Source organism: Papilio polytes, unplaced genomic scaffold (genome assembly GCF_000836215.1).
Source record: "Papilio polytes unplaced genomic scaffold, Ppol_1.0 DF821122.1, whole genome shotgun sequence".
Taxonomy (NCBI): Eukaryota; Metazoa; Arthropoda; class Insecta; order Lepidoptera; family Papilionidae; genus Papilio; species Papilio polytes.
The window spans coordinates 611,291-625,026 of record NW_013528082.1 but is presented as its reverse complement, the minus strand read 5'-3'; the positions used below and the strand labels follow the sequence as shown (position 1 = coordinate 625,026).

The window sequence follows — 13,736 nt, the reverse complement described above, 5'->3', positions numbered from 1 at the left end:
CGCACCTCGGCCGCGCCGCGCGCCGCGCACGCGCACCTCCGCGCACTCGACGCCTTCCTCCTCAGGAACCCCTTCGACGAGGATTCGTAGCGTAGCGTAGTACACCTCTATGTAACATCACGTAACAGTGGCGTTCATTGATTTACCGATTATTTCTAAATAATCAGTAATGAATTCGTTAGTGTTTTTCTACATTTTGTAATAACGCAAATCGGGCCTCAAAAAGATTTAACTTTGAATGTAAACCAGTGTGGCGAGGGTAGCGGTGCGCAGTGTGTGCAGTGTGCGCAGTGTGTGCAGTGTGTGCAGTGTGTGCAGTGTGGGCAGTGTGCTGTGGCTGTGAGCGACACCGCAGAGCGGACACCCCTGACTACCTCGATATTTTTGGAGTAAAATTGATCTTTGTTGAATCATTTGTTGTTAATTGTGTACAAATTAAAAGTCAACATTTTAATTTTGTGTAATTTTTATATCATTCAATTATACAACGATTGTTTAAAATTATAATTAATTGTGAAGCAATAAAGTAATAGTTGTAAATGTAGTGCATAGTGTTTGTGCGAAGGCGGGGTCGGCAGGGCCCGACTCGCGCCGGGAGATTATATTTAAAACACCAAGATTAAAACTGCCGTATTTTTGTAAAAAAATTAAGCAATAGAATGTTATCATCGTCCACAACTGTTTGTAAGTGTTCTATTGAACATAGAAATATTTACATGTATTATATGTTTGTCTATATTGTAAATGTTCAACAATTTTTTTCTTTGTTAAAGAAATAATGGCTGTTAAGTTTGTGTTAATAATTTTAATGAAAGTAAGATACATTTTACAGATAAATAATAATAATATAAATAGAATGTTTAAAATTTGGTGGGAAATATTTGGACACTTTTTACTTAATATTTCGTACTAAAACGAATGTTATAATTTATTTTGTTGTAAAATTATAAACTTTCATGAGACATTATAAACAAATTAACTAAGACTCATGTCGCATTAATCAGTCCGTAGTCGGCGCCTGAGAGTTATCTCCTGTCTAATAAGTGAGTTGAACAGTTTTTATTATATTACAATTTTAATATGTAAAATATATAGATATAGTCTTGATATAAATATTAAAATGATTTACTAGGTTGTTGTGATAGTTCAAATTTTCTAGTGATTTAAAATGGAATAGCAGATATGATAGAGAAAGCTCCACCTGCTCGCGATACAACGCAGAGCCGTTTGGTTATCTTGTATAGATATCATAAGAGCTAATTTACCTTTTAAATAAACTGTTTAGAAATAGTGTTTACTTTCTTAAACCCAGTTTTGGGGAACTAAATATTGTGGCATAAAGGTTATCCACAATATTTAGTTCCCCAGTACATATATAAAGCAATTTTCTTTAATATCTAGATGTTCAGCTGTACTTTACAATGTCATGCACAAGTTGGGTGTCTGTATGTCATACAACTAATGTTTGTAATACAAGAGACGATGATTAAACTTAAGAACATAAAGTGAATTTTTTGGGATTAAAAATCATGCATTGATTGAAGTTTGAAGGATTGTCAAAAAATGAAATTCTTATAAATAAAATATAACATTTATTTTACATGAGAGACTGCTAATATCTACCTCTTTATTGCAATAAATAAAAGCTAAAGTGATACATTACAATACATTTTAATTAACACACAGTAAACTGAAGTCCTGTGTATATTAGCCATTGAAATTGAAGAAAAAATTAAGAAGTTTATTGTTAATTTATTATTTTAGTAAAAGGAAACAGAAATATGCACTTTCATATACAAAAAGATACTTGTAATAACAATGAATCTATTCACAAAGTTCTAAGAGTGTCACATTTTGCAAGAGCCAAGTCAAATATCAGCACTTCCTCTCACTTAAACATAATTTGTTCTACTCTACTCTTCCAGTGAAACATTTAATGTTTCTCTAATGAAGGAGGTATATTTTTTCCAAGGACATTTTCTTGATATTTCAGCTTTTTCACATTTGTTGGATCTTTCAAACTGTCTTCCTCCGTCATTCTATCAAATCTTTGGTCTTGAACAGGCTCTGAAATGTAAAAAAGAAACTATTTTCTTTTAAGACATTCACTTCACTCTCAAGCTATGGTGGAATCTTTGATTTCTATCTTCTTCTATATTATTATATACTTATAGTTGTGTCATAAGATCAAAGTGTGTGACACTCACTATTGTATGGTGTATATTTGTCAGACAACAAGCTCTCAAGGTTGTACCCGATGATGCCCACGACCGCAGCGATGGGCAGAGTTATGTATGGAGCATTGGTCCTCAGAAACTGCATCAATATTGGCAACATCTGGAACATTGCTTATCATTTCATTCACATGTATTGGTGCAGACAAAAAATGTGACCAAAAGTTAGCTAAGATGCTTTCTTACAAATTATTATCAAGCTTTACTAGCTTCACTATTTTAACATTTTTTATTTACTTTACATAGTTTTAAAAGATTTATGCCAGGCAGTGGTTTAAAAGTGTTGTAAAAAATTACATAATGTAAAGTTATTAACATTGATATCATTATCAAGGTATAATGACATAAACATTATAAAACTAAAAATGTCAACAAATCTACGGTGTAAAGATCTCTTTGTATTTGGAGACAGAAAATATTTGCTTTAACACTTACTGTTTATTTTTAATTTCCTCTAAGTAATATGCCACACCGGTTGTGGTTATTACTTATTACAATAAACAGATCGTTCAAACTTACAACTAATTTAAATATTTACTATGGCAGTACATTAAAACCTGGAATATATATTATTATGGGATTTCTAAAGAAGATAAGTGATGTTTATAGTGTACAAAAAACGAGTTTATAACACTTTTTTATATTATTATTTTTATCTCCTATTCTCACAGGTGTTACTTGTCACTGTCACTGTCATTAATGTAGGCTTGTAAAACAAAAAAGAAACCCAAGTGCTGTAATTTGAATATTAGTCGAGTTAATATTTAAGAAGCTTATTAATGAAGTGAATACTAAAATAAGCAACAATAAATTCGTATAGAAGATTTTTGTAAACAACAGGAAAAAGCATTAACATTGGTATACCAAATGTGATTTTTTTTTAGAAAAAACTCGATTGTCATTTTCAACTTGACATTTGACAAGCAATTTTCAAAACAGAAAGTTCAATGAAAATGTCTAGAAAATAGATATCTAATTGATGTCTTAATTCGAATAAAATACAATGAATAGTTAATCAAGTAATTTCCAAAGTACTGTTTTATTTAAGTTTTAAATATAACCATTAAAATAAAATGGCTCAGTCTGCAATTTTTAAACATAGTGTCAAATATATTTTTACAAAGAAGTTAACAAATTTTTCGAATTGTTTACGTAATGGACATGTATTTAGACATCTTAGTTCAAAAAGTACAAAAACTAAAACAGCTAGTTCAGTCTACGGGGCCATGAAGATTTTTGACAGAAATGCGAAAATGCTACAAAAGGAACGCGCGGCGCAAAGAGAAGATTATCATTTGGCGGAATATATAAAAGAAGAGATCGGCTGGAGGACTGCTGATAGAGTCTTTGATGTTAAAAGGACTTTTAAAAATGCAGTCGAGTTAGGTAAGTCGTTCAAGCATTATGCAAACATGTTTAGTGGAAGTAAATGTTGTCCCCAAGATTGGAATCTTTGAAGGTATGAATTTGAATTAAGTGGTCTTTTCACATTTAATTGTACAGGGGCCGGCAGAGGCTATGTGTCCCGCCACTTTCTTCCTGACAGCGTGGAGAAGGTGACCCTGTGTGACACATCACAGACTCATTTGGACAAAGCTATCATTGGTGATGGTGTTAAATATGAAAAGGTTATTATGGATGAAGAGAATTTGGAAGTAAGTAGGTATGTTTACTCTAAAATTTACATACTACATTATTTATATCAAATTGCAATGGAAACTATCATAAAAAGAATCTTTTCACTTGTCTTTGTATTTAGTAGTATGTTTGTGTCAAACAGCATATAAAAATTTTCATAAATAACAAGTATGTTTTGATAAGTTCCCAGAAGACAGTGTAGACCTGCTGGTATCATCGCTGGCACTGCACTGGGTCAACGACCTGCCGGGCTGCTTTGACCGAATCATGCGCTGCCTAAAACCCGACGGGGTCAGTACACATCATGCATGCACATATATAGTATAGCTCTCATGGTAGATTTTATCTATATGTATTTGATAATATTGTGAAATAGTTTGAAGAAGTGTTTATATTCTTTTATTTTTTTTGGCCTAAGACTTTAGCGACATGGGATTAAAAAACACAAAAGTGAGTTTGTGTTCTTCCAGATTATACTCTACATCTATGCATAAGTTCCTTGACGTCTGTTCAATCTAAACAACAATTTTAAACAAACATCCAATCTTCCAAACTTTCACATTTATAATATTAGTAAGAAGCGGGATATGGAGCAGTGGCATGCGGTGCGTGTGCAGGTGTTCCTGGCGAGCGTGTTCGGCGGCGGCACGCTGCTGGAGCTGCGGCAGGCGCTGCAGCTGGCGGAGGCGGAGCGCTGCGGGGGCGTGGCGCCGCACATCTCGCCCTTCACGCAGCCCCAGGACGTCGGCGGACTGCTCACCGCGTCAGTATCCCAACTCGCATCTTTTAATATCAACAGAGATAGTTATTTAAAGCTGCGGTGTGGGTGTGGGTGTGGGAGTGCAGCGCGGGGTTCACGCTGCAGACGGTGGACGTGGACGCGCTGCGCGTGTGGTTCCCGAGCGCGTGGCACGTGATGCGCGACGTGCGCGCGCTGGGCGAGGGCAACGCCGCGCTGTCGCGGCCCCCGCACCTGCCGCGCAGCCTGCAGTTCGCCGCCGCCGCCGTCTACGACCTCATGTACGGCAAGGTGAGCGCTTACTTGACACACCGCACAATGCACACACAGCTATCCCAGGTGTAGCAGTGTGTGCACAGTAAGGGCCGACCATCAATTATTTTCTTTACTAGCTGTTTCCGTATGGTTTTATCTGCAAGACATGACGCACGACGTGCGATTACATCGTCAATAATAGTAAACATTTTCTTAAGGTTCTTTTCTTTTCTTTTCTTCTTCTTTCGAGTATTTTTAAGGTTTCTGCAGTAATTGAGGCGATATATGTATAAGATGCGTATTGTCAGGATTTCCCGGAGCGCGGCAGCCGCGGGGTGCCGGCCACCTTCCAGATCATCAACTGGGTGGGGTGGAAGCCGCACCCCTCGCAGCCCGCGCCGCGCGCCCCCGGCTCCGCGCAGCGCTCCCTGCGCGACCTCGCCGCCACACCCGCCACATCCGCCACAGCCGCCACATCCGCCACAGCCACCACACAATACAACATCATGAACGCATCAAATAAATAGACAATGTTTACTGAATTTTTGTTTTATTTTACGTCTTTATTTCATAAAAAATGACAATATATCTGTAATGCATAATGAGGGGTTAGAAAAAAAACTCAAAATATTGTAATATAATATTTTATTGTTAAATCTCTTGTATCATACGTACGAAAGACTCTGTTACAAATATTACCCATAATAATGTAATACAAACTATTTACAATAATTTGGTAACAACATCGGTGTTACTAAATAATTATACTAGAGATTATTTCTAAATATAAAATTTTATGATAATACAATCAAGACTAAACATGAATGTTGTGCACAACACAACTGTACAATTTGAAATGTATATACTTACAGAAATAAAATAATAAGAATACAGCTGACTACACCTCGTCTGATGTACACCCGTTGGAAGTTGATTGACTTTACAACTCACGACTACCAACTATTTCTCTGTAAGAATAACAACCGGAAAAAATGATTCAAAATCGATTTTACCTCAACTTGTGTAGACTGGGCCCCCGCGGTGAGGAACTATGACGAATAGTCGATTAGAAAGCACTCGTCATTATCGCAGTGCGACGTATTCACTTATCACCTTATGTCAGACGAGGTGTAGGCAGTCCGTAACAAAGGTACATGTGTCTCCACTTGGTATTTGCCGTGTGGCTTTGCGCTAATATAAACAATACTGTATAGTAAATTCGGGATCAAGTGTATTGTTGATCGAAGTCAGCGCAAGTCACATGACAATGCCCGATTCGATTAGAACTTAAACTATCTGTGGTCGTCGCATTTATTTACAATGGGCTCCAGCCGGCGCGGCGGCAGAACATTCAGCCACCCGAATGTCTCCGTCGTCGTGATGTCACCATATGAGGGCTAGCATGGACCAAACCGCGTACAGAGCGAACACGAAGAAAATAAATCGGACTATCTGATGCAGATAGTATAACCTGCAACAAAAGAATGTACCGTTGAAGTGAAGCAAAGACTCGGTCGGTCCTGTGTCACGACGATGTAAAGGTCTCCGTACCTTTTCCACTTGATCCTGGCGCGCGGCAGCGAGTCGTCCGACTGCTTGAAGAGATAGCGCCGGATGCCCAGCAGATAGTGGTCGAAATACTCCTCCCAGTCCACCTCCGCCATGCTGAACGGGAACAGCTGCAATATATAAATATACGTCAGTATTAACATTTTTTTACAACAAATCAGCGTCAAAAAATGAAAAGTAACTCTTATTCACGTTTACTTCGAGCTCCGGGAGTGGGATGAATAATTTTGGTAATGTTTCGACTGTACTTGCCTCTTTGTCTTGGCTGGAGGTGGTGTCCCAGAGGAGGCGCGTGCGGCGGTTGCAGAAGGTGATCTCGCGCGTGCAGAAGTAGCTGATCACCTCGGAGAACTTGTGGATCTTGCTGTACACCTTCAGCATCCTGTGGCAGAGGGCGTGTTTGTAGTACAGGTACTTGGCAGGCGGGGAGGGGGAGGGGGAGGTAGGGGGCGCGTACTTGGGCTTGTGTCCGAGGCAGAGCGCGAGCGCGTCGGCGAGCGCGGCGGGCGCGAGGTGCAGCAGCAGCGTGTAGAGGCGGTGCAGGCGCGCGCTGCGCGTCAGCCGCAGCGATATGTACCTGACACAGACACACGGATACACGTTACTGCTGTCCGCGACGCTGCGACACGCCGCGGCGGTGCGGTGCTCACCAGACTGCGTTGGAGAAGGGCTGGGAGTCGATGCGCGCGAAGTTGTGCCGCTTAAAGTCGCCCCACGTGATGCGGTTCTCCACGGAGCTCACGTAGTTGAAGATGGGCGGCTCCGGTGGCGGAGAACTAGAGGCAAACAGTTACGTCAGCAACAAACGATACAATGTAGCATGCGGCGTGTGAGCGTGTGAGCGTGTGCGGCGTGTGCGGCGTGTGCAGCGCGGACCTGGCGGCGTAGGCGAGGTGCACGCGGCGCGCGGCGGCCAGCAGGCAGCTGACGACGCAGTCGACGGGCACGAGGTCGGCGGTGACGCGCGCGTCGCACTGCAGCGTGCGCAGCATGCCCGTCGCTGAACAACAAGACACAAAACATTTCCAATTAGAAATGTAAAGTTACGTTTTTGCAGCAGCATGTATGTATGTATGCCCCTGATTTTCGGTGATTTGTATCAAAAATAGTACAAAAATAAAGTGGTGTCCGTACCGCTGCCGACGGCGACGCCGGTGGGGCCGTACATGTTGTCCAACCAGCACTTCAAAGGTTCTTTGGCAGTCGATGTCACTGGAAACGAATACAGTAAATAATCATTACAATTACACCTTCCCTGTCTACATTTTATACGTCTACATCGAAGCTGTGTGTAGTTTAGTTTGATCAAAAACTTGGACCGTCTTGCAGTCAGTGTGGCGGTGCTGACCTATGGCGGGGCGGAAGACGCCGAGCGGCATGCCGGCGGCGTGCAGGCGCAGCTCCTTCTCCGCCAGCGCCTTCGTGAACGTGTACGTGTTGGGCCACTCGCCGAGGATGCTACAACATAAGCGATACGAGATGTATCAACAACTGTACTCTAGTATTGCTTCATGTTTTCTTCTTCATATTCAAAGTATAATAGAAAGCGGTATCTATGAAGGTGTAAATGATTACGTGGGCAGCATGTCGTCGATCTGCGCGTCCGTCATGTCGTCGAGCGCGAGCTGCAGGCGCTCGGCGTCGGCGGCGCACGGGTAGAAGCGCTCCTCCACGTGCGCCAGGTGCGAGTTGGAGTACGCCGTCGATACGTGCATCATCACCTGCGCATTACATATCAGTCGGTTTACAACTATCGTACGAAATACAATACAGCTGTAGTGGTTCTCGTTCCGTCTTTCGAGTTAAACTAAGTTAAACATTGAAGATACGACGCAATTACAAATGAAACTTTGTAGCAAGTTTCAGGACGGGTTGAGATGTCCTCGTATATGGTAGTAATGGCGAGTTGTGGTGTGGGATGTGCGAGGTGCTGGCGTGGGCTGGCCAGGGCTGGCGAAGGCTAGCGAGGACTGGTGAGGGCTGGCGAGGCGCTCACCTGCAGCTGGCGCATGTCGCGCGCGAGGCGCAGCAGATGCAGCGGCGCGCGCACGTTGGTGGCGAGCGCCGCGCGCAGCTGCTCGTCGAACTTCACTGTCGCCGCGCAGTGGAACATCACGTTCACCTGTACACACACATTTGTAAACATCTCATAATTGTACATCACACTCTAACTGTATGATTTGCACTTGAACAATTCAAACATGTTTAAGTTGTAAACAAGTAAATATATTGAATATATTTTAGTTGACTTGAGGTAAATTAAATGTTATGGAGATTTTAGTGATTGACTTGAATCAGGAAAACGGTCATTTCCAACAACTATTTAAATAAATAGGATAAGAATATGTGCGTAAATCTTTAATAGCACTTCCGTTCGTCACCCCGATATTTTACCTACAAAAAGATTTCAACGCGTTGTGCGTCAATTGTCGGTCAAAAGCGGATGTTGTGAACATGACGTAATATGTATATAGTTTCACATAGTTTGTGTTTTATTAGCGAACTATATATTTTTTAAAAACCATCGTATTCGTAAATAAATAATGTAGAAATCCAATATGTTAATTAATAGATAATAAGCAGAAACTCGGTGTGTCGGCAAGTCCAGCACATGTGTGGCACCTTGTCGGTGAGTAGCTGCCTGTCAGCGAGGGTGAGGCCGAGGCCGGGCGCGGCGCAGTCCGCGGGCACGCCCACCACCTTGTGCCGGAACTTGGGCAGCACAGCCTTCAGCCGGTCGAACACCTGGGACACGATGCACTCCGTCATTACTAATATTACATATATTGCAAAGTTTTCACGCATTCGGATAGTTAATTGTGAAATAATCTGATAATAATATTTCATTCTTTCAACCAAATACATCTTCAAACTTAACTATACAATTTGATTTTGAATTGTTTAGATTAGTTACAATTTGTTTTGTCCGGAGTCATCGAGAGAATGGTGTAGGTTTTCCCGCAAAGTACAGAGTTCATTTAACGTTGTGGTCTTTCACAGGCGATGCTGACGTTTGTTTGCATTCATACTTGTAGTTATTGCTTATGTTTATTAGAGCAAATAGACAATATAAATGTTAACAAAGACACGAGGATGAACTTCAAAGAAGTTTTGTTGTTGTTGAGTAAACATTTGCAAAGGAAAATCCTTCGCTTGTTTGATGTAGGATGTTGATTTATAGTGCTGCGCGGTGAGGAGCGGTGAGGAGCAGTGAGGAGCGGTGAGGAGCGGTGAGGAGCGGGGCAGCGCAGAGCTGCGGGGAGGTGGCACGACATGAGTGACATGAGTCGGTTGCGTGTGACAATGTTACTATTCAACACAATACGGCAATAAAATTAAATATGTCCAATTACGACTTTAAAAGCCATTAAATTTTTCCATGTACTGTGCCTTTAAGTTTTACCATTTTGTTAATAATTTTTTGCGATATTTTTTCAAGAATTATGATGACGAAGACGAGATGAACAGTTAGAATACGATACTGTTAATTTTTACATTTCACTGTGCAGTTATGTTAATGCTTACAATAGTTTTTCAAAATTACCTTAACTAGCGATAAAACAGATCAGTGCAAAACAGACGTGTTAATGACCTTTACTTTTTGTCTTAATACATGTGAGTCTTTTTTATTACTATTTACTTTACGAAATTCTGTTTTGCGGTACCTATGTTATAGTAATACTTACTTAACCTTCGTAAATTATATTTTAAACGTGTATGACGTTAAATAAACATCCGAGTAAGGATGATTTAAGCCTGTTTGTATGTTTATTAAAGTTGTCGGCTGCTATCGCTGACTTCGTCCACTTCACTGTATCCTGCGATGTCAAGGTGTGTCTTTAAAGTTTGTGTAACAACTGTATTATAACATAGTATTATTACATACATAGCATTAGTAGAGCATTGAAGTCTACGCATGTCGCTGTAGGATTGCGCGATGGCACAATAGTACTGTGGTAATACCTTTTAACACCTTTATCAAAACACACATCAAACAGATGACTACGAAACCAGTGGCATTATTATCTGGGTAAATAAGTTGTAGTATTATTGACCTCGGTGTTATTGCAAGTGTCAGTTGTGAGGAGCAATATGTCCGTGGTTGCAGTGCGGCTGCGCAAACAAACGGCGGAGGCTGCGGCGGTGCTTATCACATTAAAGTGGATTAGTTTAACCTCCAGCTTGTTGGCCACTTCAAGTGAGGTCGAAGGTATATTCTCAAAGTACTTCACTACATTTACTGTATTAACAATTTGAGTACTTGATAAATATAGTGCTTTGAACGTCTAATTACCTTCCATATTCTGGATGAATCCAGATCATGTATGTATTGCCTTCCTATTAGAAAACTACAAAGATCGTTTTGCTATTGCTATAAATTGTTTGCATTGCTTCGTACATATTTGTTGAATACTTCACAAGATGAACGTTGCAAGTGAAAGTGGTTATTAATGAATTCCACTGTGACCTCTGACGGCCTAATTCGTTTGAACAACTTAGTATTTGCATTGCGTCACAAGAGACATCGCTGTTAGAACATCCGAGTGTTAGGGAAACATGCAGATATATGTATGTAGATATGCTATGCGTCTTATGATTCGTATTAGTATAGTCGCTCTTAAATCCTGAAGGTACTCACGGGATCCTCGAAGATGTCCTCGAGGCGGGAGTAAATGTCCTGACCGCGCTTGCGACGCACCAGCAGGTAGAGGTTGTCGACACCGGGGCAGCACCGCAGCAGCTTCTCCACCAGGATCTTGCCCAAGAAACCTATCCAAAACGCACATTTACTAGAAACTACTAGAACAGAAGCATATTATTATCAAACATGCCATATTATCATTCCTTCCAAGATGGTATCGATAATCGAAAATGATTATCAAGCTGACGTCACAATACATACAATCATATCAATGCCATTAAAATGTTAAAACACGTGCATAACGATTGCGAGATATTTCGCTGCGGTGGCAAAAGGAAAGCTTTCATTTATCGCGCGCGGTTACGTGAGCGCGGCCACCGGGCCAAGGTCACCGCTCGCACACGCCGCACTGGCTCACCTGACACGCTGTGTGCTCTGTGCACGGGGCTCTGCTCTGTCCAACTAATTAAAATATATCTTTATCAATATTCACTACTGGGTACCCCTGACTAAGTTCTCAATATAACATGAAAACAAAAAACATAGGTCCTTTCGGAAAGTCGCAAAAGATCTTGGCTACAAAATTCGACTAAATTCGTGCATATATCGACCTAAGTCCTTTGAACCTGAGTGCGTCCACATTTACATTTGTTAGGTAAAGAAAGAGGACCTTCAACAATTTTTTACAAACATTTGGCCTTACATTGTAATATACAATCACTTACACCTCCTTAAAGCGTGAAACTATGCAAAATGTAGCCTTGACTTTGACGTACTTTGTGCGATTGTATAATGTCACTCACCAGTAGCTCCCGTGATGAGGATATTCTTGCCGTGGTAGAACTGCTGTATGTCTGACAGGGCGGGCGTGGGCGCGGGCTCGCTGACTCTCTGCTGGCCCGCGCAGTCGATGCATTCGGCGCACTCGGCGCAATTAATGTTCAAGTCAGTAGCGTCCATCTGCACACGCTCTCTCGATCCCGTGTTCGTCTGCTGGGCTTTGGTGAGGTTATTGTTGATGTTGTTCATCTCTCTCACGTCTGCGCATACGCTTATACATTTATTATTGGCCATTCTGTTGACAGATCCTTTCTAAGATGACGTCATTGTCTGCGAACAAACAATACATTGGATTAGAGAATTTAGCTAGAGTTTAAATGTTAGACTAAGTGCAGTCAAGGCCAAAGTTGTAATTTTAGACAACAGAGTATAAGTTCTTTGATAATATATATTACTGATGGGTTTTCGTATAACGGGCTTTAAATTAAATGTAGTAATATAACATTTGACACCAGAAGTCAAGTCATTTTTTTTCAAATGACCTTATAAAAGTGCAGTAACATCCGAGTACGAAACACCTCATGCCTCCGTTATTTCTTATTGTCTCAAACATTTAGTATCAATCACCGAGCTACACAGTTATCTGACGTTAGGATAATAACTAAAAGTATTTGCTCAGATAACGGAGTAGCGGGCAAAGATTGTTGTTTGTTCGTTGTTCAAAAAAGCGTTCTACATATTGCGAGGAAAAACACTTTTGCGATACTTAATTACTTTATTTTTCATGCTAATTAAAACATTACATGAGCATTGTTAACGAAGATTTATGTTCGACACAGGACAAGGATGCCCTTGAACGTCCGTGTGAACGTTCATGAAAATATTGCGTCACTATGAAAGAAATTGGTTTTGTTTTACGCATGCATAAGAAGCGGCAGTCGTGGCCGAGCGGTTAAGGCGTCTGACTAGAAATCAGATTCCCTCTGGGAGCGTAGGTTCGAATCCTACCGACTGCGGATTTTTTAGCATTTTGTTAATTAAAAGGCAAAAGTAATTTAAATACGATTTTTAAAGACAGATTTTAATTGTACTCTTATGGTATAAAAGTAGTTATCACTCCACTCTACAGAAATGGACAAGTTGCTGCTCGAAAATTACAGCGTTTCTTTCATTCTAACTCAAACACGCTATGCCTATGATTCGAGTCCGTATTACCGCTGCAAACTTCTACCGTTAGCGCCAAAATAGAGAAAATCATAAAGACACAAAATACCACGGCACCCAGTGGAAACAACTCGAGATTCAAACCCTGTACGTAATATCAGTAACTAAGACAGGAAGATTTTCTACAATGAATATTTGTTTGTTGCGCATACATATAAGTATATGCAGAGTCCTTACATCGCACGTAACAATGCGGGGCGCAACTAGGCTAACTGCGAGTACGTTACGCACACAGCACCATCGCGGAATATTACATTAACAGCAGTTTGTCGCCGATCCACAGCACTGACAACTTGTTTCACTAGTATTAGACAAATGGACAATATATGTAGAGTTCATGTAGAGATCTTACTGAAATGTTTAAAGTCAGCACAAAACGTGCAAACTCACTATAAGCAATGAGTTCAATCGTATGGAATACGGTGAATGAGAGAGCAATCCCCGTATTCGATAGATATAAGATAAAGAACTTTTCCTGTTATAAATTCGCTGGTTTTAAGTTCAAATTCGGAAACCGATGTTCTTAGACAGTATTTAAATGAATGGGATATCATTATTTTTATAAGTATTGTACAGAGTGTCGGTACGATGTTATGAAACGTGTCCGAGTGTATCGCATTCGATCACGTTTCATTGATAGCTGCGTGTGGCGAGG

At 40.8% G+C, this 13,736-nt stretch overlaps 4 protein-coding genes and 1 non-coding gene across 5 annotated transcripts in view; 3 read left to right on the top strand and 2 right to left on the bottom strand.

Annotated features, from left to right (window-relative positions):
- The window catches only part of LOC106109586 (zinc finger protein with KRAB and SCAN domains 5-like), a 3,952-nt gene extending 3,343 nt beyond the window's left edge, over nucleotides 1–609 (top strand). The window contains exon 6 of the mRNA XM_013291142.1: nucleotides 566–609. Within this exon, the coding sequence (XP_013146596.1) occupies nucleotides 566–609 (44 nt within the window). The remainder of the gene's footprint in view (nucleotides 1–565) is intronic.
- A 1,198-nt stretch (nucleotides 610–1,807) lies between these two features.
- Nucleotides 1,808–2,924, bottom strand: LOC106109631 (small integral membrane protein 12). Its single transcript, XM_013291219.1, has 3 exons — nucleotides 2,670–2,924; nucleotides 2,208–2,337; nucleotides 1,808–2,067 (listed from the first exon to the last, which is right to left on the bottom strand). The coding sequence occupies exons 2-3, from the start codon at nucleotides 2,335–2,337 to the stop codon at nucleotides 1,934–1,936; spliced, it is 264 nt and encodes an 87-aa protein (XP_013146673.1). The 5' UTR covers nucleotides 2,670–2,924; the 3' UTR covers nucleotides 1,808–1,933.
- A 216-nt stretch (nucleotides 2,925–3,140) lies between these two features.
- LOC106109584 (NADH dehydrogenase [ubiquinone] 1 alpha subcomplex assembly factor 5) lies at nucleotides 3,141–5,393 on the top strand. The gene is made up of 6 exons (XM_013291141.1): nucleotides 3,141–3,620; nucleotides 3,738–3,889; nucleotides 4,056–4,163; nucleotides 4,490–4,635; nucleotides 4,719–4,902; nucleotides 5,175–5,393. Exons 1-6 carry the CDS (start codon nucleotides 3,308–3,310, stop codon nucleotides 5,391–5,393), a joined length of 1,122 nt encoding a protein of 373 aa, XP_013146595.1. The 5' UTR covers nucleotides 3,141–3,307.
- Nucleotides 5,394–5,619: 226 nt separating this feature from the next.
- Nucleotides 5,620–13,736, bottom strand: part of LOC106109594 (fatty acyl-CoA reductase 1-like) — a 13,045-nt gene continuing 4,928 nt past the window's right edge. The window contains exons 2-14 of the mRNA XM_013291153.1: nucleotides 11,881–12,187; nucleotides 11,075–11,205; nucleotides 9,058–9,180; nucleotides 8,432–8,557; nucleotides 8,011–8,156; nucleotides 7,784–7,893; nucleotides 7,570–7,647; nucleotides 7,312–7,435; nucleotides 7,086–7,211; nucleotides 6,893–7,012; nucleotides 6,688–6,817; nucleotides 6,418–6,545; nucleotides 5,620–6,337 (exon numbers count right to left, since the gene is read on the bottom strand). Of these exons, the coding sequence (XP_013146607.1) occupies nucleotides 6,250–6,337; nucleotides 6,418–6,545; nucleotides 6,688–6,817; nucleotides 6,893–7,012; nucleotides 7,086–7,211; nucleotides 7,312–7,435; nucleotides 7,570–7,647; nucleotides 7,784–7,893; nucleotides 8,011–8,156; nucleotides 8,432–8,557; nucleotides 9,058–9,180; nucleotides 11,075–11,205; nucleotides 11,881–12,151 (1,701 nt within the window). The 5' untranslated portion in view covers nucleotides 12,152–12,187 and the 3' untranslated portion in view covers nucleotides 5,620–6,249. The remainder of the gene's footprint in view (nucleotides 6,338–6,417; nucleotides 6,546–6,687; nucleotides 6,818–6,892; nucleotides 7,013–7,085; nucleotides 7,212–7,311; nucleotides 7,436–7,569; nucleotides 7,648–7,783; nucleotides 7,894–8,010; nucleotides 8,157–8,431; nucleotides 8,558–9,057; nucleotides 9,181–11,074; nucleotides 11,206–11,880; nucleotides 12,188–13,736) is intronic.
- Trnas-aga lies at nucleotides 12,792–12,873 on the top strand. Its single transcript has one exon. It is a non-coding gene; the product is annotated as a tRNA-Ser (tRNA).